General features: G+C 42.7%; 1 protein-coding gene across 3 annotated transcripts in view; it reads left to right on the plus strand.

Moving 5' to 3' along the window:
• CDH8 (cadherin 8) overlaps nucleotides 1-24821 on the plus strand; it is a 362680-nt gene that overhangs the window by 193103 nt on the left and 144756 nt on the right. For all 3 annotated transcript variants that reach the window (XM_041772883.1, XM_041772882.1, XM_041772884.1), the window contains 3 exons: nucleotides 2881-3048; nucleotides 6462-6649; nucleotides 10311-10564. In XM_041772883.1, coding sequence (XP_041628817.1) covers nucleotides 2881-3048; nucleotides 6462-6649; nucleotides 10311-10564 — 610 coding nt within the window. The remainder of the gene's footprint in view (nucleotides 1-2880; nucleotides 3049-6461; nucleotides 6650-10310; nucleotides 10565-24821) is intronic.

Consider the following 24821-nt stretch of genomic DNA (forward strand, 5'->3'; position numbering starts at 1 on the left):
TTAAATGAATTCTGGTTGGGAAGGAAGATAGCATCGCTGAGTAACTAGCGTATGCCAAGGACTTTGAGTTATCCCACACACTCTTAGCATACCCACAGTGGAAGCCTGGTTACTGTTTCCACTTGGCAGGGCAAGATGTTGAGTCATGATGAGTTTAATAACTTGTCCGTGGTCACAAAGCGAGTCAGTGTGAGAATAACATGAGAAACCAAACTTGCTTGACTTCAGTATGAAGCAGCATTATAAGGGGACTCAAGTCTGTCAACAGATTTGCATATTAGGTAGTAGGAAGCTGTAGACCTCGATGATGCAAAGCATAAATATTTCTGTAATGAGACCTGTGGAGCTGTTCTTGTCCCATTTAATCAAGTCCATCATAATGCTGCTCTCATATTTTGATATAAGTCATAGTCATTAAACCCTGATATGTAACCGAGCCTCAGAGCTGTTTTAATTCCAAGTTGTCTGAGAGACATCACAGGTTTTTGTTTTTTGCTTTTTTTAAACCTAATCCTCTCACAGTACATTTTTTTTTAAATGATGAGAATAATGCATATCACACTTTCTTGGGTCTGAGGAAATTGTAAAAATTCTTCCTCTGAAGTAACCTGAAAGGACTCATGTGTAGACTTCAACCCATCTGCTTATTTGAAAACAAAACAAAACAAAACTGCTACGCTCCTTGGGGAATTATATCAGTTTCCTCTGATTATTAGATGTTATGTGCCAAATTCCAAAGTCCAATGGATGGCTTTAATTCATGATGACCTTGGAATGTGACGGTGCCTAAACTTTACAAACACTCCTGTAAATATCACGGGAGTAAAACAATTTTCAAATCCTCGTTGAATGGGGCCCATAATGAGGATGCTCTGAGTAATGCAATACACACCCATGGCAGAGTAGCCCTATTGGCATCTCATCGTGCTAATGACGAGGTTTTGTTGTTATTGTTGGTTTTTGCTCACATTTGTTTTCCCTCACAGGACTTTCAGTCTGGATGATTATTATATTTTTTGTTTTCTCTTAACTCTGTTTTTGTTTAGAGTCCTGTAAGTATGGTCTATTGAGTCATATTTTGATATGATCAAGTACTGAAACAAGCCATTTGACTGAAAGATATTATGTTACCATCGATATTTCCTAACAAGCAGGGTTATCTGGTTATTGCTCCCAGAATGAGAATCTCAGATGTAAAACTGGTGTCAAGGTGTAATAAAGGACGTCGGAACTCAGCTCTTCCTGCAGCCTGCCCACTGTCTGGGTGGATTAGATTTCACCAGGAACCCTTGTGCCCCGCCTGCTACTCAAGTGATTCAGGGATTTGAACTCCTTGCAAACCTTTTGCAGACAGATGATTTAATTAGAGCATCAGAGTAAAACAAAACCAGAACAAAAGAAACCCCAACCGGGATGCCAGCATTGCCTCAGAAATGGCCAAGGGAGTGGCTCATCTACAATTTGAAATGAACAACTCTGATGTCCCTGGGGTTATCAGTGAGGGGGGAATTATCTTCAATCCAGACAGTTGTCTTTAATTTGGGCCAGAGATGTAACACACGTTCAATTAACAGGAATTTTTTTGGTTGGTCACAATACTTCTTGTTATGGGCAATATGGTGGTGGGAGGTGCGTGTTATGAGAAAGAGTTAAGGAAAACTGCAGGACACAGAAAAAATAATCGCTGTAAAATATCAAGTTGTTCTTTGAAATGGGAAAACTGAAATAACTGCAATATCCATTGTTATGGGAAAGCTTAAGTTACTGATAGCGTATTCACAAATGAACATTCTACAGCCGTGGGAAGTCACGGGTTGGATGTCTACATGCTGACCAAAAAAAAAAAAAAAAAAACTCAAAGATTTCCATTCTGTGATAAAAGAGAGTCGTAGAGCAGTGCCTATATCATGGCCACGTCTGTGGTTAAATGTTCATATGTACCTTTGTGTGCATGTCCCCGTAATGGCTTTGGAAATGTACCCATCCAAATGTTAGCAAAATTTATCTATCAAGAGATGTGAGAGTAGGGAGAGGGCTAAATAGAATTTTTTAAAAATAACTTCAAAAGTATGTATCCAAATTTTGAGTCTTTAACAAGAATAATAAATTGCTGGTGAAACACATAAAGAAGCAGATGGATGAAACCCTGAAAATACTGCAAAAGAAAAAAACACGAACATTTTTGTGCTGATAATATTATGTTATTTTGTATGATTTTGTTTTACCTCCTTTCTCTTCTCTCCGTCCTTTCATTTTTCTCCTCAATTATTACTTTTACAATATAGAAAATATAACAATTAAAATGTAAGTGTGACTGAACAGCACCTTAGTATTTAGACATTTGCCTGTATTAATTCTGATTGGTGTTTTATTCATCTGAGTTGATCCTAATAATGCATTTATTTCTTCCATCTCTCTGATGTATTTGTGAGCTTCAGAATAATTTATCTTTGACCTCAGAGCCTTCAAGCTATTTATGTATTTACTCCTCTTGTAGGGGAATTGGAGTCTGTGATAAATTGTAAGATTCTTTCACTTCCAGGGTTTTCCTGGGTAGATGAGGCTATGTTATGATTTATACTTTAATTTGGTAGGCAAGAGTATGCCATTCAGTTTACTTTCTAATGTATATTTTTGCAAGTTCTCTTTTTTTATACACTATAAAATGTATTTTTGCAAGTTAGCCACTAATGTCTGTGACTAACATCTTTCTCAGTGTTGGCATCACAGATGCACACCAGCTAACAGGCAAAAGAAAATAAAATTATCTGAGTGGGGACTTGACGTGTGCACGTGTATGTGTGTGTGTGAGAGAGAGTCACACATTCGTGTCGAAAGAGCCGTCTGTCTGAAAGTCCTTCTCCCATTTTTCGCCCTCAGCGATTATAAAAACTGCCCTTCCCAACATGGACAGAGAAGCCAAGGAGGAGTACCTGGTTGTTATCCAAGCCAAGGATATGGGTGGACACTCCGGGGGCCTGTCTGGGACCACGACACTCACAGTGACCCTTACGGACGTTAATGATAATCCTCCAAAATTTGCCCAGAGTAAGTGAGTTCCCTGCACTGGGTGCAAGTCTCTAAGTCTGATGTTTTCATTTGAACTTACGTTCTAATTTTCAGCCACATCCAAAAAAAACGCATAGCAGTCATTGAATGCTTACTGTATGCAAGGTATGCCAATTTATATATAGATATGAAACAACTCTCCTGTCCTTTTGGTATTAGATGTATCCCCACGTTATAGACTCCAAAGAAGTTGGGAAAATTTCCAGATAGTAAATGTGTAAATGTATAGTAAATAATGGAACTATTTACTATACATCGTATAAAGGAAACCAAAATCTGTAGTGCTGGAGGTGGGGGAAGCAGATACCCAGGATACTTGCTGCAAAAACAAGCAGTTCTCCTTCCTGGGACTTCCTGAGACTCCTCCTTCAGCCATCAGGGGTCACTGACCTTACTCATCCCTATGAAAGCCATGCTCTACCTCAGAAGCAGCTCAACAGAATTGTAGGCATCCACCATCCATGAATCAGGGAAATAAGTATTTTCCAACTTCTTTTGTGCTCTCACAGTACATGTTCCCTTTCTTGTGAACACTTACCCAAATAATCTGACTTAGATGACTTGGGAGGACCTTTCTGGCCCGGGGACTCTTGAGTTGAGATATGAACGATGAATATGAATTGGCTGGAACTAGGTGAAACCAGGAGCGTGGGGGTGGACACTGCAACCGGAAGAAGAGGATGTTGAAAAGCCCTGTGGAAGAAGGATGCATGGCCCTAGATGAGAATTAAGAGAATCTTACTATAATTGGAGTCTAGAGGGTCAGGTTAGGCAGGGGTTAGCTAGGCTTGGATTTGTAGGCCCTTTTAAGTACCATGATCTTTTTCCTAAGGTCACTGGGAAGCCATAGAGGTTTTACATTGTAGGGGAAGTAATAACGTTGGATTCCAGGGCAATCGGAGAAAATGAAATTGGACGCCCTTCTTCCAACGTGTTCCCCACACTGCAGCCGCTTAAAGGATGTTCATAAGCTTTCATGTAAAAAGTGAAATCAGAGCTTGCGAGCAAGGGTGGGCTCAGTGGACCTGCAGAAAGTATACGGGTGTGACAGACACTTAAGAGTTAATGATTACCAAAAATTCAAGGATACGTTGCATCTTTCAATTGAGGAAGTGAGTTATCACACTTCTGCCTTAAGAGGTTACATACAGGCTGATGCTCTTTGCTGGGATAAGGAAGCCATAGGAGGGGCTGTTTTTGAAGAGAGAAGAGAGGGAGAGGGAAGGAGAGGGAGGGAGGGGGAAGGGGAGACATATGCAGGACTTGAAAATGGCACATTTGAGGTATCTTTGAGGATTTATCTACAGAAAGAAATTCCAGGGTAGGAAGAACAGGAAGGATTCATTTTCATCAGTAATTTTAGAATTTTCACTTCTGGCCATGCATAAATCAGGTAACAAGGCCACCCTTTTTAACCAAATTATTGGAACGGGGAGCACTATTTCTCCTGTCCCTTCCTCGGTTCTTTTATTTGCTTTTCAGTGGCCATTACAGTTCAGGCTCTAGTATGCAACTCTTCTTTCTCAGAGAATGATTGTTTCACTTCAGCAGTGGCAGGTGAGTTCCAAAAATGTCCCCTTTCTTAGGGATAATAACTATTAACTGTGATCACACTGATAGAGATGATGAGTGAGCAGAATAGGAATGGATAAACGTTCCATTTGCTTGGCTTCCCAAGGCTCCCTGATGCAGGACTAGCAGTAAGGTGAAGCCCCTTGCTGGCTTATTTACTTAATAAGCATACCTAGAGGGATCGTCTCAGACCTTACCTGGGATATAAAGTTTGAAGGAAATAGAATCATTATACCAATTACGAGAGAATTGGGAGACTTGTGTTTGACATGAGGATTTTCAGTGTCTACCTTACGGTGAAACTATTTGGAAAACATGTTTGTTCCCCAGTCCCATAATTTCATGATTCTGAGACATTTTTATTTCATCATTAAATAAAAGTCTGTTAGTGCTACAAGAAAATCTCACCCATCATCTGAAATAATCTTGTTAGATCGGGTAAAATGAGCCTTGGTTTGTCCAAGGGACTCAGTGATTGAGTTCCAACTACAATTAGGTAATGTTCTCCAGACTTAATTTTTGCTTTTGGTTTATAGCTCATCGAATATTTATCTTTTTTTCCCCTTGTTTTGGTTGCCATGGGACTGAAACTTCCTGGTTGTCTGGAGTTTGGGTTCCCCAGAAACAGGCACTGAGACAAGAATTTGATTATTAAGTAGGTTATCTTGGAGATGATCCCAAGACTTGCCAGTAGCGAGGTGAGATGTGTGAGGGGGAAGGATAGAGAGCCAAAAATGTGCATTATCAAGCCAGCCGGGACGGTGGGGAACTGGAGCTTTATCCTGTTGGGGAAACTCTGAAACCCTGTGAGTAAGCAAAAGAGAAGGAATAGCTCCATGTTACCCTATCAGAGAGGGGAGGAGCCTGGGATTTTTACCTCCTAAGTTGTGTGAGTCATTGAGGGCTGCTTCTGTGGGGACATTCATTTTCTGGTAGTTCTGGCCTGACAGGCGGTGGGTGAAATGGGTTCTGAAGTCCAGAAAAAAAGCCTCAGGCAAAGCAATGCGGGATTTGGCAGTTAGATATAGGGCAGGTGTGTACTGAAGGGGTGATGGCCAGGGGTTATGGTTGCCTCCCTCCCCCCCGTGAAATGAGTGACACCAATGCACCAACTAAAGCCGTTTGAGTAAAAATGGGACTAATACCACTAATTAGACACGTTTCACTGGACCCATGGGAGAATAGCGTATACTGTAATTGTGTTTTGCCTAGAGAGTTTTGGAGGTAGGATTTCTGGTCTTCAGAGCGATGAGGACTTTAGTAACAGGAGGGCTGTTTCATGTGTCTGAACAGCTTGCTGCAGGGCACAGCAGAAGTTTAGTAATTGGATTTTATCAAAAATGGTCTACAAGTCTGTAAATATAAAGGTAACTTCAAAAGTGACTTTCAGTGTGGTGCACATTGCATCTCTCTGTGCTGAAATTAGCTTAATATTTTATGTTGGGCAACAATGAATATCCCCACAGGCAGCCAATGTGATTATACAGCAAATGGGACAGAACATTCCACGTAGACTTTCTAATACCTTTGATATAACTGCTCCAAACGTATGTTTGGTAAACATATGATTGAATAAGCTTCATATCTCAGAAGAATCTCGAAGAGAGGTCACTTCTTCTTCTGGGAACTCCTTGTCTCTGATTCATGTAAAGGACTGTACATTTTGCAGCAAAAGGGATACTTTTGTCTTTTCCGTCCCTGTATTCTTGATATCGATAGGCGTGCTCAGAGCAAAGAAAAGGGCCCGATAAGTATTTGCTAAATGGATTAGTGGTTGAATGGAATGTATGCGATGCTCAGTGCTTCTTTCCTTTCCCAAGGTCTGTATCACTTCTCAGTACCCGAAGACGTGGTTCTTGGCACTGCCATAGGGAGGGTAAAGGCCAACGATCAGGACATTGGTGAAAATGCACAGTCATCCTACGACATCATCGACGGAGATGGCACAGCACTCTTTGAGATCACTTCTGACGCCCAGGCTCAGGATGGCATTATAAGGCTAAGAAAGGTAAGCTGAGGAAGGGTGTGTCCATCCTCCGAATACCTTTATGACACTTGAGTTTTGAAGTTTGCAGGAGCTGGGTAGCCTTCCTGACATGATCTTAGGGCTGACCGACGTTCAGTTTCCTTAACTGTGAAAAAGTCGAGTCTTTTCTGCACCTCATACCCTTGGCCCCACTTCCTTTTTCAGCTGAAGCTGTGCCAGCCTGTTACCAGGCTGTTGGCAGCTTCCCGTCTCACCCATTATTTCTCTCTCCTCATCTGGTCCCAGTGTTCTTCCCTAAGCCAACGGAATTTGCTCCGTTCCTTGCCAGAGCGCTCCAGTCACAAAGGGAAGTCAACACTCAGAAGAGGAACTTCAAGCCACGAGGGGCATAGATAGGAAGGGAATTTGTATTATTCGAAGACGTTATTCGGAGGCATATTTTCTAAGGTTCTTAAGAGGATTCCCAGTAGGAGGAGGACTCAGCTGCGCACAGTGGTGGCAAGTCCAATGGCTTTTTTTTTTAATTTTTAATTTATTTATGATAGTCACACACACACACAGAGAGAGAGAGAGAGAGAGAGAGAGAGAGAGAGAGAGGCAGAGACACAGGCAGAGGGAGAAGCAGGCTCCATGCACCGGGAGCCCGACGTGGGATTCGATCCCGGGTCTCCAGGATCACGCCCTGGGCCAAAGGCAGGCGCTAAACCGCTGCACCACCCAGGGATCCCAAGTCCAATGGCTTTTAATCCTTCTCCTATAACTACCCCCCTTCCTGCACGCCTGCTTCCTAGAATAGCTCCACACCGAAGACCCCGGAGTTTTTCCTGCAGGCCCTGCTTCCCGGTAAACTCAAGGATAGAGGACGCAGTCTGCCTCGGCTGCTCTGGCCAGCTCTAGCGCGGGAAGGGCAGGGCCAACCCTGCTTCCATCACATGATCCAAACCACATGCCCAAAGTCTGAGCGTTATGGTAAATGCGGCTCCTTTTGCCTTGCTCCTGGGTGTGGGGCTTCCCGTCGGAGAAAGAACTATCTCCATGAATAGAACAGATAATGTACAGCGATTTGCATCTACTTTTGCCAGCAGCCATTTCTTTTGTGATAGATGTGAAAAATTCTGCACCGCATTTTCCATATTTATCTATCATCATGACATACACATTCCTAAAAAATGTGTAGAACGCGTTTCATTATTTTATGGGCACTGGCATTTGCAAGGAAAATGTCCTTCAAAAAGAAAAGAAAGTGCCCTCTTATCCTCATCATGAGTATCTTTTTCAATATTACTCTTCATATCTTTTCCATGAAATACTACCAGTTAATTTCAATTAAATTGTTGGTTCGTGGGGATCCCTGGGTGGCGCAGCGGTTTGGCGCCTGCCTTTGGCCCAGGGCGCGATCCTGGAGACCCGGGATCGAATCCCCCGTCGGGCTCCCGGTGCATGGAGCCTGCTTCTCCCTCTGCCTATGTCTCTGCCTCTCTCTCTCTCACTGTGTGCCTATCATAAATAAATAAAATTAAAAAAAAATAAAAAAAAATAAATAAATTGTTGGTTCGTGAATAAGAAGATAGATGGCACAGCAGGCTACCGGGAGCCAACAATTCTCCGGTCTCTTTGGCTCAGCATTGCAGTCACATGATTCCAAGCTTCCTGTCTAGTCCTCTCTGTCGTGTCGCACAGGAACGTGCTCCCAGTGCTCATGCCCTTTAAATCCCCCATCGGAGACATAGTGGCAATGGGAACCTTGAGTTTTCTGGATAGACTTTTGTGTGCAAAATCAATTGTTTTAAGTGGATTTTGAGGGGGGAAGATGGCCGCCTTTACCTTGAGTCTGTGCACAGGAACACCAGCTTCCTGCCCGGCTTGAGTTTAGGTTAAGAGTTGCAAAGCATTTAAAAACTCATGTGTAAAACAGAGCACAGTATAATTATACGTGAGTCAATTATTGAATAACCCAGAGCCACATTTTCCTTGGTTAATGATTCCTAATGTCATTTTTATTGTTATTATTAACTGCCATCCTTTGCTACCATAAGGTGCTTTTATAAACTGAAGCAATTAGCCGTGTGTTGTAGTTCGATTCACTGTTATTCATAAATATGGAACTATATACTACATGTTTTGACACCAAGAAACCCATGTGTCTTACTGTAGAGAACAATGTGTAGGGAGTCCTATTTCTACGACCCGTGGGTCTTCTTTTTCGTCTGATAAAATCCTGAGGACCCCGGGCATGTGTGTGGATACATTGTCATTATGCGGAGCTAAGAAATAAACAGAACATAATCTTCTATACTTAACAGTGTTTGTGAAGAATTCGAAATTGCAGGATTGTTACAGTAGGGGTGATTGGCAAATTATGAAAATGCTGATGTTGAATCCTCTATTCATGGGTACATGTGCCTAGTAATTTCAGAATAGACGGGGAGGTGAGTATCTGCCTTGTTTACTAGAAAATATTTCCCCAGAAAGCCAAGTCCCATTAGAACTGAATTCAAGTTGAAAAATCAACCCCAAATTTTGAAATATGAAGACATATTTAAGCTTGTACAGGGGCTCTGAAAGAGTTCACTGATGCCAGGTTGTCTTGCGATTTAGTTTTTAAAAATCTGCATTGCAGATTGAAAGTCCCGTTTCTTAGCAGGAATTGCAGCGCCCGCCTAAGGGTCTCTCCGAACCTTGACAGACGTTGATTCTTGAAAAGTGGCGTTTTACGGGTTGCCAAGAATTGCACCTTAAGGGTTCTGCTGGGGGGGGGGGTGCTTCTGAGTCTTGAGGGGAACTCTTTGCTTCCACCTGCATCTGTTTACGTAGGTCGTTAGCTGAAGTCTCGGGGGCTTTTAAGGGATGAGGTATTAATATGTCAGAAATGTTGTCAGTAGTGGTGCAGTGAGGTCATTTCAAATTGCTCTTAAGTGGCTGGTGGAGGCAAGGCGGGCCCCGGTAGTCCATACGTGCGGCGCTCCCACCGCCCCGTCTTCTAAATATACACACAGAGAACCCTGCATCTGTATACATATTTCTTTAGATGCCCACCTGCTTCATAGCCCAGAATGTATAATAGAGACCTTCGAAGAACGCCCTGAAAAATAAGAAGCCTCATTTTAGCCACATGATCAGTGGAGCCGCGGTGCTTTTCGACGCGGAATCAGAAAACCCTCTTTGTTGGGATTAGTGCTAAATGATGCTTTATAATGTCTCCTTGGACTAAACAATGATTATTTCTAGTTCCTTACATTTCACACACGGTTGCGGAAATGATAAAATATTCTTCCCAGATAGAGATTGTGTTCGATGCCGCCTTATCTCCCACCAGCAGAGGCCCGATTAACTGGCTGATTGGTATGCAGGTCATGCCGCCACTAGTAAAATTTTATTATGACTCTGAAGTGAAATTTTGATGGCACAATTCATGACTGTGAATATTTTGTGAATTCCAAGTGAAATGAGCAAAACAAAACAAAACAATAGGAGATTAGATTCACTGAGCTTGTATAATAAACAGATATCAATAAATGCCTGTAAAATTTACAGGTCGAATCTGAGGGAATGCAGAGTGATCCCATTAAGGCTCACAAATGGCCTTAAATGCACACAACTATCATCCATCAGCGTTAGACTCATTTGTTCTTGCTGCTGTGGTCATTAGCGAGGGGCATTCATCTCTGTCATTTCCTAACAGCCTCTGGACTTTGAGACCAAAAAGTCCTATACGCTGAAGGTAGAGGCCGCCAACGTCCACGTTGACCCACGTTTCAGCAGCAGGGGGCCCTTCAAAGACACGGCGACGGTCAAGATCGTCGTGGAGGATGCTGACGAGCCCCCGGTCTTCTCCTCCCCGACGTACCTCCTCGAGGTCCACGAGAACGCGGCTCTCAACTCCGTGATCGGCCAGGTGACGGCCCGGGACCCCGACATCACCTCCAGTCCCATCAGGTACTCCTTCCTCTTAGAGGCAGGCGGGCCGCCGCCGATGCCCAGCATGTCCCTACAGGACGTGCTCGTGTGTGCATGCTGCGTGGCCGCCTGGGCGCCGTGGGGAGCAGGGCGCGGGTGTGCAAGGGCGTGCAAGGGCGTGTGCAGGTGTGCACGGGCCGCGTGGTCATGCTCGCCTTCCACAGGCCGTGTGCAGCCCCAGGGCCGCGGTGCCAGGGGAGCAAAGCTCCTGCAGCTCTCAGAACTCACTGTGAGCGCACAACTGCGTACATTTTATGTGGACCTCAGTGGATCTTTTAGAGATGTCTGTATATGTCTATATATATATATATTTTTTTTTGTAAATATTGCTGGTTCATTTTCTTTCCTTTTTGACAGTTAAGTGAATTACATTTAAGAATTTTAGGGGTATGAGACTCCTGTCCCAGTGCCTAAGAGTCCCCTATATTATTTCTTTGTTTGGTGTTTGGTTTTAAAATTATTTTCTTATCAATTTATGGGCATTTCTGATAGGTCAACATATCTGGGTTGGTGCCTTTCTCTGCCTTAAAAAAAAAGAAAAAACCCTTTTGTTTATACTTCCCTTGCTCAGAATTTTTTTTCCAAGATGAAATAGTCCTTTATTAAGACTTTTCTGCCTTTTTTTTTTTTTTTATAAATGAGGCTCAATTCTATTATTTTTTTCCGTTGAGCTGTGTACATCTTTTCTCTTTTGCCTGTCATCCACATGACAGTGTAGGTGCTTGAGCTCAACAGCTTTCTTCCGAAAGATCACTGAAAATCTATACCTTGTACCCTGGTCTCCAAGGGTGAAGTGTTGGCTAATGAGGTGCCTGAGTGTGGATTTCAAATGCGTCTTAGAAATGTTTGTCAGGAGAGAGACAGAGAGATGATGGAATATAGTTTTAAAGGGTTGTCCATTTAATCTGTGAACTAAATGTCAGTTCATCCCAACCTATTGAATGGAGGCATTTCCAACTATTTTCATCAAGGAAACCCTGGACAAGGGAGTTTTCTGGAAGTCTTATTTATTCACTTCTTTTTTGTGTACTAAATCCCTGTTGCGAGTCTAGAATCGAAACCCACGGAACAGAGAGTGTCCTAAATAACTTTAGTTCGGACAAAAAATAATTATTTTGAGATGCAGAAAAGCTGGTGTTCATACCAGCCACTTCAAAACTCAGGGTAACGTTGAGTGTGACCCAAAAGGATACAAAGACCGTTTCCCTCCAAAGAGCCCAGCCTCTGAGAAGGTAAAATCTGGCCTACGGTTTCGAAGACGGCCGGTTGTCCCCTGTGGGTTCTCAGCAGTCCCACAAGCTGCGGCCCGCAGGGTGCCCACGCCTGCGAGGGGACTCCCTGGGCTCAGGGCCCTGGGTGGGTACAGGTGTGCTCGATGCCCAGGAGACCACGGATGCACGGCTCCCCGTTGCCCGCCCATCTGCGGAGGTTGAGAAGTGGCTCTGCAGGGAGATGCCGACGTGGGTACAGGCGGGGTCCCCCTAAGTCACGGCCGCTGCACCTTGTGTGACAGGGCCCGGGACAGGACAGGACAGGATGCCGTCGAAAGCAGGAGGCCCAGTGAGGCAGCAGGGAGGGGCCTGGCCGGCCCAGGGGCAGGATTTCTGCTCCTCCAGCAGGGGACATGTGATGTCCCAGCGGGGCTATGCCAGGGCCCTGGGGACTGGGGTCAGTCCGCGGGGCCATGTCCCACGAGGGCCGAGCGTGGCAGCAGCATTGACCTGAGCCCTGCCCCCTGGACTCCACTTGGCAGAGCTGCGGGGCCAAGGCAAGCGACCAGCCACATGCCCTACACCTGCGGGGCCGAGGCAGGCGACCGGCCGCGTGCCCTACACCCGTTGTCACCTGTCCACTTACTGACACAGCCTGGAGGTCTCTGGACACTGATTCCAATGCCCGGGCAATCGGGCGATGACAGTCATCGGAGCAGCTCCTGCTGTTACTGCTGTTTGTATTTGTATTATGACCAGTGCTTTGCATTCATTTTATTTTAGGTTTTTAGAAAGGGAGGTAGGGAGGGGCCGAGGGGGGCAGTCCCAAGCAGCAGGGGGGAGCCCAGCCACTCGCGGGGCTCGATGGCGACCCCAGAGCACGGCCTGAGCGACCTGGATACTCGGATGCTGAGCCCGCAGTGCCACCAGGCGCCCCGGCTTTCAGAGGCAGGTGGAGGTGGGGGGCCTGAAGCTGCTGAGCACCAGCTGCCCTCTTACAGGCAGCCTAGCGGGGACGTGTGGCTGTGTCACCAGGAGACACGGGCAGATAAAGCGCCTCCAGTGACACGCACGTGTCTGTGCCTCTGCTAGTCTGTGGGCGAGCGAGTGCTCTGTGGCACCCGGGGCCCCACCCAGCGGTGGGGGGGCGGTGGACACGGTGTCAGGGCTACCACAGGGCCCTGCTGTGTGGGGTTCGGAAGGCAGGCCCCACCCAGGCCGGAATGCAGGCGGGGCGCTGCGCGGGTGAGGATGCTGCCAGCACCGGTCTGCTGGCCTGCGGTTGTTGCCCCCCGCTCCCCCCCACAACCCCAACTCATTGGGTTTTGGAGAGCAGCTTCCTCTCTCTTTACACAACTGCTTAATTTCGGTAGAAAATTACATTTCCTGAGTAGCCAGAGCAATGCACGGTTCCTTAGGAGCCTAGCAGACAGATTTAGAGCCGTTTAACCTTTTTAAACAGAACTAGAGGACACAGATATTCAGGGAATTACTGAGTAACAAATAGCTAGGCCTCATGGCCTCTTCACAACTCTTGCATTTCACCCACCTTGTAGGGGAATGTTTACCTGCCCTCCAGCGGGAGACGGGCATTTACTGTGGCATTCGCCCCTTACACGGCCAGTCCCATATGGGCTCGCCCACTCCCCAGACGACTCAACTTCTTTTTAGGGCAACTTGTCAAGCTGGAAACATCGTGTGCTTTAAAATTCTTACACTTAGACCTCTCCCTCTCCCTCTTCCTCTCCTTCTCCCTCTGTCTCTCCCTCTCCCTCCACCTCTATCTCTATCTCTCCCTCTTCCTCTATCTCTCTTTATCTCTCCCTCTCCCTCTTTGTCTGCCTCTCCCTCTACCTCTACCTCTATCTCTCCTTCTATCTCTCCCTCTATCTCTCCCTCTTCCTCTATCTCTCCCTCTTCCTCTATCTCTCCCTCTACCTCTATCTCTGTCTCTCCATGTATCTCTCCCTTTACCTCTATCTCTGTCTCTCCATCTCCCCCTATCTCCCCCTCTATCTCTATCTCTCCCTCTCTTCTTCTTCTCCCTCTCCCTCTATCTCTCCTTCTATCTCTCCTTCTATCTCTCCCTCTATCTCTACCTCTATCTCTCCCTCTCCCTCCCTCTTCCTCTCTCTCTCTCCCTCCCCCTCTATCTCTCCCTCTCCCTCTCACTCTATCTCTCCCTCTATCTCTTCCCTCTCCCTCTCCCTCTCCCTCTCCCTCTCCCATCTGTATCTGTGTCTGTACGTGTATCTGTATATTCCCTTTCAGGAGAGAACAGAAAGTGACATAGAGAGCCTCAGCCCCCCCCCCCCCGGAACATTTATTAAACATTTGCTACTTTTTTCAATATCATATATCTCTCAGTAATATCAAATAATGACGGGTAAATTATTTAAAAGTTGATATGTTTTGAACTTGCGTAGACTAAAGCTCAAATCCTATCATTGCAACTTCCTCCGGCAGCCGTTCTCTGGACTTCTCTGAGACTCAGTCTCTTCATCTGTATTTTGGGATAATATTGTGTCCCTCACAGGGTTCCTGAAATAAATGAAGTTACTGGATTTAAAAATGTAGCAGCTATCAGCGTCGCTGGCTAATAAAGCCACGGTCGATATATCACAAATGTAAATGGAAAATCCAGTGCTTATTTAGACAGAGATTCTTCTCCTAGGGTTGCTGACTGTGCAGCATTATCTGTTTTCCTATAACAGTTACTGGCTAAAGAGGCTACTTAACCTCAGTTAGTGTAATTTGCTGCTGCTGCTACCGTGCTGTTGTTACCAGGGAGTGCCCAGCCGTGCCAAGGGTGTGCCAGATGCACTCATCGCATCCCCTAACACTTCTGTACAGTAACATATATACTCAGTAACTTAACAGATGATGAAACTATGGATAAAAAGCCCAATTGCTGAGTATCACACAAATAATCAAGAGTGGAACTTTGCTGCATGCCTGGGTTTTTCTGACAACACAATGCCTGCCCTCTGTCCCTCTGCCACACACGCTCGTCCCCTCTGATCTCAGTGACCGTATCTCCACTTGTTGGAACAGCTTAGCAGGACCGATTTTAATTGAAATCGTAAACCTCTCATTCTCTAAATGGCCTCATTCCATTTGAGACGCATATCAACAAGGAAGGGGAATATCCCAGGTCTGTGGCATTAACCAGAATATGGATGGAGAGCTCCTTGCTCATCAGTCTAGCGCCTTTGTATGGGTTTGTTCCTACTGGCTGTAAACCCAGTTGTGGTTAAGGAGGTAAAAGAAGAAACAATGGTCTAACAATAGCATAAATTAGACATTGTGCTAAGTTCCTGCTGTGCATCATTTCACTTATTTTTCACACACACACACAAAAAATGCTGTGAAATAGTATGATTTTAGTTTTAGGGAGAAGGAAGCTGAGGTTCTAAAAGGATGGATTCCCTGTGTATGATTTTACCGTAGGGGGTGCAGGCCCAGGATTTAAACCTAAATTTCTTCTAACCATTCGCTGCCATGCCTGTGCATGCTTCGCTGTGCTCTGGCGTTTCCATGTGGAGTGGGATGATGACAGCTCAGGTTTCCTGAGCCCGTACTTTGTGACAGACACTTTGAAATGCTGTTCTAAGCAGTTAACTGTTTATCTGTAAGGTAAAAATCCTCAGCACAGAGTAAGTGTTAAAATATAATTCAGTGCCTTCATGTGAGTCTTCTATGGTTCATTTTGTCCTTTAAATAAATTTATTTCAAGTGTGTATTTGGTGTTACCATGGTGTTGAGATGACATGTGACTGGGCTTTTTTTTTTTTTTTTGATAGTTGCTTCCTGTTTCTTTCAGAGCATTCACCTTAAGTAAGGCTATACAAGCTGCTTAAAATAAAAGTGGGGATGGTGGCCATTCAGCAGGCACAGTAGAGTGACACATGACCATGGTAGCCACAGTGCTCTGTTGTCCTAAGTCCTCTTCTGAATGGAAGTGCCCACTTAGCATAAGAGAGTGCATTGTTTTCTTCCTACTTGTACTTGGGCACTTTTATGATTCACTGTAGTTCTCTGGCTTGCTGTTAATGAGCTCTTTTCCTGAAAACACTCTCTTTACAACCCCATGTCCAATGATGCAAATGTGGGAGTATTTCACACAGTGGAGAGCCTGGCACCAGGGTAGACTGTGTATTGACTGACTTTCTTCTCAGTTTTATACTAACTCCCATTTTTGGTAAGGACCTAGTTTTTTTGTCTGTTTTAATTTAATATTAGAATTTTTTTTTTTTGGTGATAAAAAGACTACATAAATGCTACCCTTTAACAGATTTTTAAGTGCATGATATAGTACTGTTAATTCTAGGCACGGTGGTGTACAGCACCTTTCTAGAACTTACCCATCATGTGTAACTAAGACTTTATACCCAGTGATTAGTGACTCTCCATTTCTCCCTCCCCCCAGCCCCTGGCAACCACCATTCTATACTTTTATGAATTTGGCTCTTTTATGTATGCATGTATGTATGTATTTATTTATTTATTTTGAATTTGATGATTTTAGATTATCTCCTGTAAGTAGAGGCATGTGGTACTTATCCTTCTGTGACTGGCTTATTTCACTTAGCATATTGTTCTCCAGATTCACCTGTGTTGTGACACAGTATAGAAATTCCTTCTTTTTAAGGCTGAAAAGCATTCCATTCTAATATATACTGCATTTTCTTTCTTGATTCATCTGTTGATGGTCATTTAGCTTGTCTCCACATCTTGGCTCTTGTAAAGAGAGCTGCGGTGAACATAGGAATGCTAATCTCTCTTTGAGATCCTGATTTCAGTTGTTTTGGATAAATACCCAGAAGTGAGATTGCTGGATCATATGGTAATTCTATTATAAATTAATTTTTAGGAACTCCCATACAGTTTTCCATAGAGGCTGCATGTCTTTGGATTCTCACCAATAGTATGCAAGGATCTGTGCAATGACTGAGTCTTTTTAAAATAATTAAAACTTGATCATTTAGTTCCTGCACACCCTTAGCAGATAACAGTTTGACTCCCAATTCGGAAGTACCAACTCTTCATTGTTCCAAAAGAACTGACTGTACTTGTTAATTCAACTATCAGTGATTAATGCGTAAATTAAGTCATACATTTATTTAGTCAGATAGCTATTCAGTCATTCATACACATATATATGTTGAGCCACTTGCAGTTGGCTCAAAATTGCATCTTTCTATAAATTTTCCATATAAAGCCTGCAAACCAATGTTTAGCAAGACATTTTTTTATTTTGTGCTGTGTGTTATATAGGGTTTATTTATTTTGTACAACTAATATCATTGTAACTCACACTTATCTAGGGAATTTCTGTGAATACAAAGCCTCTGCTCTCATGGACCTTATTCTATAGTAGGGAGGCTGGTGAATAGCTATGGAAAACCCAAGCTTCTCACATTTCACTAATTAGATGCATGCTATCTAAAAATGATAAATAAAGATAGACGATGGAACTTTAGGGTCACATGTAGGGAGAAGTTTCCAGTTTCATAATGGATTTGAATAGAAGCAACTATAGATATCTAGTGATGCTAAAGTGGAACTATCTCACACTGTAGAGAACCTCATATTAATTTGGATAGTGGACTATATATATATTTCTTTACTCTCATCCCCTCTCCCCTCTTCCTCTCTCTATTTCTCTAAAGAAATGCTTTGGGTTGAAACGGGCTCCTTTTTCTCCTTGAGGAATAATAAATAATATGTGATGCAGGGACCTTAGAATCCTGGGACTAGCAGAACCAGATAATATTATTTATTAAAGCAGTTAGAGCAACCAGTGGAGCAATTAGAGGCAAAAAGCTGAAAACTTGTAGATGGAATTTTTGATACTAAAAGTGCATGTGAGAAAATGTTAAAATGGTTTCTTTAGGCATAATAACAAAAGCTAGAATGAAATTAAGCAGTGAGAAAGAAACAGTTGGAGTTCAGTGAAATATAATAACTGATTCATAACTAAGGGGTTTATTTCATTATAAGTGGCTCTAAATAGCATCTTCACTTGCAGTTGGCTCAAAATTGCATCTTCCTATAAATTTTCCATATAGAGGCTGAAAACCAATGTTTAGCAAAATATTTCTTGTTACATAAAAGTGCATTTATGCCTGTTAAATTTGAAAAGTAGACATACGTTGCCTTTCTCCAAGAGCAGCATCTCCCTAACTGTGTTCTAAGGGACACTATTGGGATTAAAGACACTGTGGCCAGATCACTTTGAACTCAAGTTTCTTTACACTAGGACTTCATAGGTATGTTAATTTGCCAAAGTGCCTTGCACTTTTTAAGAAAGAAAAAAAATGAAAGCAGCGCATTCAGTCTTAGAAGTCTGTGTGGTTTTCCAGAGCATCTGGAGCATACGGTGTGAGGGAGGGACACTCAGGCTCCGGCGCTGGTCCTTGCCCTAGATGTTAATGCAATGAGCCTTGCACTGGATCACAAGACTTATTCCTCCAAGTGTAGCAGAATATGTATCTTTTTTGTTACTATATGAGGCTTCCTCCCCCCACCCCCCTTTGTTTTCCTTCTGTAGGTCATGACTTTAGTGAATACTTTGACTCTATCACCTTAGGCCAGGAGTCAGCAAACTGTATAGTCCGTGTTCCTAAGCTGATCTACTACATGTTTTTTTTACATGAAATTGTATTGGAATACAACCATCCTCATTCTTCTATGCCCAACAACTGCATGGTTGAGTAGCTGTGGGAGAGACAGAATGGCCTGCAGAGCCTAAAATACTTACTCTACAAAGAAGTTTGCCAACCCCTACACTAGACAAATAAGGGTTTGGATTCCCATCAGGAATTTGAATAGTTGGTTCCCATATCATTCTGGGGTCTTATTCTATCTCAGAAACTCCCTAAAGATAAAAAGAGTTAAATATATTTTTTTAAAAAAACCTGTAGCAGTCAAAGAAATTCTTCGTATGAGAATCCAGCTATATGTGACGGGAATTGGCATCTCCCACACTTTCCTGAGGGCACTTGGGACAACGGTCCACATGGGACTCTCGGTGCTGTATACTCATGTTGAATCTGCCAGAAAACTCAGGTTTTGTTTAGTGCAGCTTTGGGGCCCATCCTCATAACTATCCTTACAGGCTACAAAAGGTATCCTGAAAAGTGCTGTGATGCTTGGAGTGGGGCATTTACTTATTTCTTGCATGAGTTTATTATAAAACCCCATTTTTTCTCCATTCCACAGACCTCAGTAATGACTACAATACAGGGGTTTTCGGAATTGAGGCCGGTGACTGCCTTAGCCAAACCCTGGTCTCTGCATTGCAGTGTCTTGGTAAATTCTCTGAGTAGCAATGTTTCTCTATCTAAAAGTGTAAGACGGCATGAAGTAGAAATTCACTTGGACTAGACTGGCTGTGGTCCGCTCAACAAACTCTAACATGCAGGCTCCAATGCCAGAGCAGATACTCAGTGAGTGACACTGGAAGTCATCTGTGGATCTTTATCCTTGCCTATTTAGGAGTTTAGTATAGTGCCTTCATACGTATCTCATTTCTGCTTCATTAACTCTTTGAATCATCACGTATTCTGTTTGCATGAAACAAATTATTATAGGTGGTTTTCCCTGGAAGTAGATGGGGTCTGAAGTACAGGAGGTTTGGTAGGCATCAGCACCCGTGGATGGAAGGAGACAAAGAGCAGGATGAGCGCGGGGGAGAAATCAGACTGCATCACAGTCCCAGCAAACAACCGTGGCCCAAAGCACTGGGTCTCTGGAATGGATGTTAGTCACCAGAGGAGTGATGCATCATGCCAGAAGGGCCTTTACCCCTGTCTTGCTTCATCTCCAGATAAACTCTGAGCTTAGGCTCCCAGACTAAGGAGTGGATAGCTAAAGGCCGCCTACTGACCCCTCTCCACACGGCTCAGGGTTCCTTCCTTGAAGGAAGAGCTGCACGGTGTGTTGCCATGTCAGTCGTGGGGAAGAGCACGAGGCCTCTTTATTAGTGAGGTGATTTGACTAGATTCCTACTGCTAGCCATGTAGCTCCCAAACCCATGTTCCCACCACACTATGGCATCTTCCTTTAGGCAAATATATCTCTGCTCTGCATTTTGGGATGCAAATGGGTGCAGATGACTCAGCTGAAATGCTACCGCTGTGGTAGGGCAGTAAGTATCCAGCACCATGGAGCTGCATGTATTCATAAAATGTCATCAAATATTGTAAAACAAGTGATCTACAGTGGTAAAAATAGCATAATAATCTAGAAAGAAAGATTAGAAAGTGCTGATCTTGGGTTTAAAAGTTTCTGTGATTTTTTTGTTTGTTTTCGTTTTCTGATTGGTGAAGTCTTTGTTTCCTCTAGGGAACAAAATTTGATAATAATGTTTATATTCCAAGAGAGACAAAGATAGCAGTATTATCTAACATTGTTGTAAAGCAAAATAAACCTTCTATTTTGCATCCCAACAAGGGGAGATTGACATCCTTATCTGATGTTCAAATATTTATGGGAGTCCTTTCAACCGAGCCATTATTTTTTCTTATATTTCTACACTCTGATTTGACACTGGGTATTATACAACCTTGCTTTTGATAAAGGACAATCAGATTTGACATAGTGTTACAGAGGAAAACATTACATTGCATATTTTAGAAGAGAAGATCTTAAAAATGGAGAAATGCCATTTCCATCCAGCTATCAGAAGTTTATTAGCTTTAGTCTATGTGTCTGGAGCCGCTTGGCTGGGGAGTGAAATAGTTCAAGTTGAAGTGCCTTCCAAATGGGCCTTAGGGCTCAAATCAAGTTTTGGGATGGTCTGCTGAGGTGAGTAGCTTCACAGAAAATGAGAATAAGATTTAGGAAAGTCCTTAATGAGGGTCAAAGTAATGGAAAATAAGTTTAATAGTGCAAATGAGTGAAAGACCTAATTGTCATTCCAAAGCCAAAGGCCTGAAATTAGACATAGCAGGTATGGAAAGGGAGCAGGACCTGGAGAGTCCTGACGTGTGGGAGATGTGCTCACTGGAAAAAGAGGAAGCCTGTCTGGATCACCTCTATTAAACATCAAGTGTTTGATATTAGACTTTACACTTGCTTAGATGCGCAAGGCAGGCATTGTGTCTAGGGAGGAGTCTTTTTGGTGGAAAAGACTTTTGTCTCCCTTGAGAGAATTACATCTGCTTGAGCAGTGGAATGGTGTGCTTGTATTAGTGCTATTGTATGACAGTTAGGTAAACAAGCTCTTTCAGTATAAATGTATTTTCAGCCCGTAAGAGTTAAAGGCCGCATCTTATCTGCTTGTTAATTCCCAGCATTTACCCTAACTCCTTAGCATTTACTAAAGGAGCCTAAATGTACTAAATGTCCAATGAAATTTTCAGTGCATATGTAACTTTATGACATTAAAAAAATACTTACTTTAATATAGTTATGTACCACTCTTATTATTCCTTGGGCATGCATATTTCCCATAAACACTACTTTTTTTTTTTCTTACACTGATGATTTTGCCCAAAATTGGACAAATATATAATCAAATACCACTATCCTCATAGCTGTCTAATGCTCAGTGTCAGATACTATGGTCAGGATATGATATTTAGTATCTAACTTTATGACTGAGGAAAAAATGGGTATTATCTACATTTTACAACCACAGACATTGAGAGTCAGGACAATTTGTATGGGCTACTCGAGTCATTTATATGGAGGATCAAATAAGAAATTAATATATGGGGTTTAGCAGAGAAGCTGAAAATTAGGAAGTCAAAAGTGCTACAGGAGGTGCTTTCTTTCCCCACACTATCTCTGTTTTATTGTTAATGTAGCTTCATCAACTCTGAATATACTTCATATATAGAAAAGTCATTATTGACATGATGGGCAGCCCCAGAAAGGTATAGAAGAGAATTCAACGGATGCTCTTCACTCTGGATTCCCCCTGAGAAGAGGAAGAGGCTGTGAGCCTTCCATAAGGGCATTTCTTCAGCATTTCTCCATCTCCTTTACTTTCCACATCCAAATATTCACCATGTTTTGTTTATTTTACTTTCTAAACTCCCAACACCATCATCTCTAATGTGAGCACTTACAAACATCCCATTTGCCTGCCTCCGACCCCTTGATATCCACACAGCTGCCAAACTAATCTCTAAGTCAGTGTAGATCTGTGTTGTCCGACAGATTAGTCACTAGTCACATGTGGCTCTTTGAATTGGAATAAAATTAATTTAAACTAAACAAAATACAAATTCCAATTGCTCAATTATGCTAGCTAGGTTTCAGGGGCTAAGCAGCCACATGTAACAAGTAGTTACCATGTTGGTCAGCTCAGAGCATATTTCTACATCACAGAAAGATCTATGAAATTCAGCTGTGGCTTAGATCCTACCAGTTTCCTGCTATATTTCTTCAAATGGTTCACCATTCCCTACAGGTACCAAAAAAAAAAAAAAAAAAAAAAAAAAAAAATCCCCCACAGGCAAAAGGACTTTCTAACATCCTTCATGATTGATTCTTTTTTTTTTTAAGTTTTTATTTATTTATTCATGAGAGACACAGAGAGAGAGAGAGAGAGAGAGGTAGAGACACAGGCAGAGGGAGAAGCAGGCTCCATGCAGGGAGCCCGATGCAGGACTCAATCCTGGGACCCCGGGGTCACGCCCAACCATTGAGCCGCCCACGTACCCCCTTCATGATGGGTTTCTTGATGTCCTTCCCCTGTTGAATCCTGAACTTCAGCCACACCATGCTTTGTTAAGGTCTTTGAGCACAGTGAACATATTCCTAACTCAGACTTTTCACATTTGCTGCTGCTTTTGATATGAATAATTTTAATATTTTATGCATCTCAGCCTTTTTCTTTGTTGTCTTCATGAATAGTCACTGTAAGCTTTGAAAAGACTTACTTTCATTGTCTTTCTTCATCTATAGACTCAGTGACATGAGCGTGAGGCCATACCTGTCTTTGCACCTAATACAATGCTGCCTTCCTTGTACATGCGATACTCAATAAGGAAGTAAAGGAAGGAAGGAAGAAAGGAAGAGCTGAGATGGAAGGAAAGGATGGGAATGAAGTGATAGAACACTCACCTGTCGGACCTGAGCTCTTCCCACACTTGTCTAGTCCTTTAATTTCATAGATTCCTAAACAGACTTAAACTCAAGATTTTCTGCTTGCATTTCTTCTGCTGAGGATGCTGTGCCTGCATATTCTACCTAGAAAAGTCCTGCTCATTCTTGTGTCCCCAGACAGGTGCTGCACCCTCCTAGTGTCACCTCTAACTACACCTCACTCAGTCCAGGCTGGCTTAACTCACTTAGCTCACTGCAGTGTGAACATTACTTCATTACACAGCTTGCCACTTTTCATTGTAAGCAATAAGGTCACACCGATGTGTCCAAGAAGAGAGTTTTTATTCAAACATTTAGCATCTCACTTGGCTCCATGAAGCAGCCACTAAAACTTTATTGAAATTTTAAAAAAGAATAAAAATGTTGCTTTTAATCCCTTCACATTGTGTAAATCTGCATTCTACTTTTCCCCCATATTTTTACAATCATATCATGTTTAGAGTTTTCAGTTATGAATGATTATTTTGATGACTCAGACAATTAGAATTTCTCCAAAGAGATTATATACATATTGAAGTATTAACCATGCATCAAATTTTGCCTGGGATTTACTCTAAAGAATTCTTTTGTTGTTGTTGTTCTTTTTGGCTCTGTGACTAAAGAAAGTTGTACACAAGACTCTGGCTTTTGGTCTCTATTTTTCCAAGATAAAAATGGAACTACAAAACAAAACACACACAGAAAATAGGATCTCCTCTGAACTGACAGATTTGTAATCTGAGATTTCTATATTTGACCCTAAATTAAGTAAAAGGTACCTGAGGATGATTGTGTTGGGTGCATCTGCTTCACTCTTTAGGTGAAAAAAAGCAAGTCGAAATATGACAACATTGTCTTTCTCCATATGAACACCAAAAACCAGAATCTTTCAAATATGTCGCTATTGTTTAAAAATACCTGGAGATTTGGCAGAGCCCCTTCTGGAAATAATGATAAAGGCTCAGTGTAAAACCACTTTTAAAAAGTGTGAGTAAATTTAGAACGCGTTACCTAATTTGGGATTCACCTTAACCTTTAAAAAAAGACAATCATGTTGTTCTCATTTTTAGATGAAGAAACTGAGGGTTGGCTATATCACGTGGCTTCACAGAGAAGTTAGGAATGGAAGCGCCATTTCCCGGGAAAATCAGCAGGCGTTTCACAAATATTACAGTGGAAAGAATATAGTCTGGGCTAATTTTTTTTAAGGAAAACTGTTATCACTTTATCTGATTGTCAAGGTAATCGGTGCAGCACCTTGTGTACACTCCACAGTTTACCTTGCACAGTTTGCTCATGTTGCACCAAAGTCACTGGCAGGGAAACGGAATACTCCCTGGCTTTGGGACCTTAGTTATAAAAATGCTTAAAATGTTCTTGCCATTGTTACAGACCACGGAGCCGCAGTTGAACAGGGGATACAGGGCCTCTGCACATAGTGTTGGTGGTGTGATTGGTAAGAGGAGGTTGAAGATGCTTTAGATGAGTATGTAGGTAAAATATTTGGATATGGACAAGAAAACACACAAGTTGGATTTTGGTGCCTAATGTTGGTATGAAGTATAAATAGTTCAACTGAGTTAATGGAGGAAACATATTACTCAGGTGATTTAATGGCCATTCAATATAAAATGGGAGCAGCATGCAGAATAGGATGCTGTTTCCCACACAAGGCTATCCGTTGTCTGCTTTGATCTATTCTCAGCCCCTTCACCATTGGTATCTCCTTATATTTACTTCTGAACCCTACAAGCTCCCTTTAATTGGATAAACTGGTGACATCAGTTTGTGCTCATGGTCAGAATACTGTAGGTTGAATGAATCTCCACACAAGGTGCTATGCATCTAGGTAGGTCTTTTCTTGCATCTGTAGCCTTAATTTCACAGAGTAAGATGATAGAAGTTCTTGCCATTTACTTGCAAGA

Source organism: Vulpes lagopus, chromosome 10 (assembly GCF_018345385.1).
Source record: "Vulpes lagopus strain Blue_001 chromosome 10, ASM1834538v1, whole genome shotgun sequence".
NCBI lineage: Eukaryota > Metazoa > Chordata > Mammalia > Carnivora > Canidae > Vulpes > Vulpes lagopus.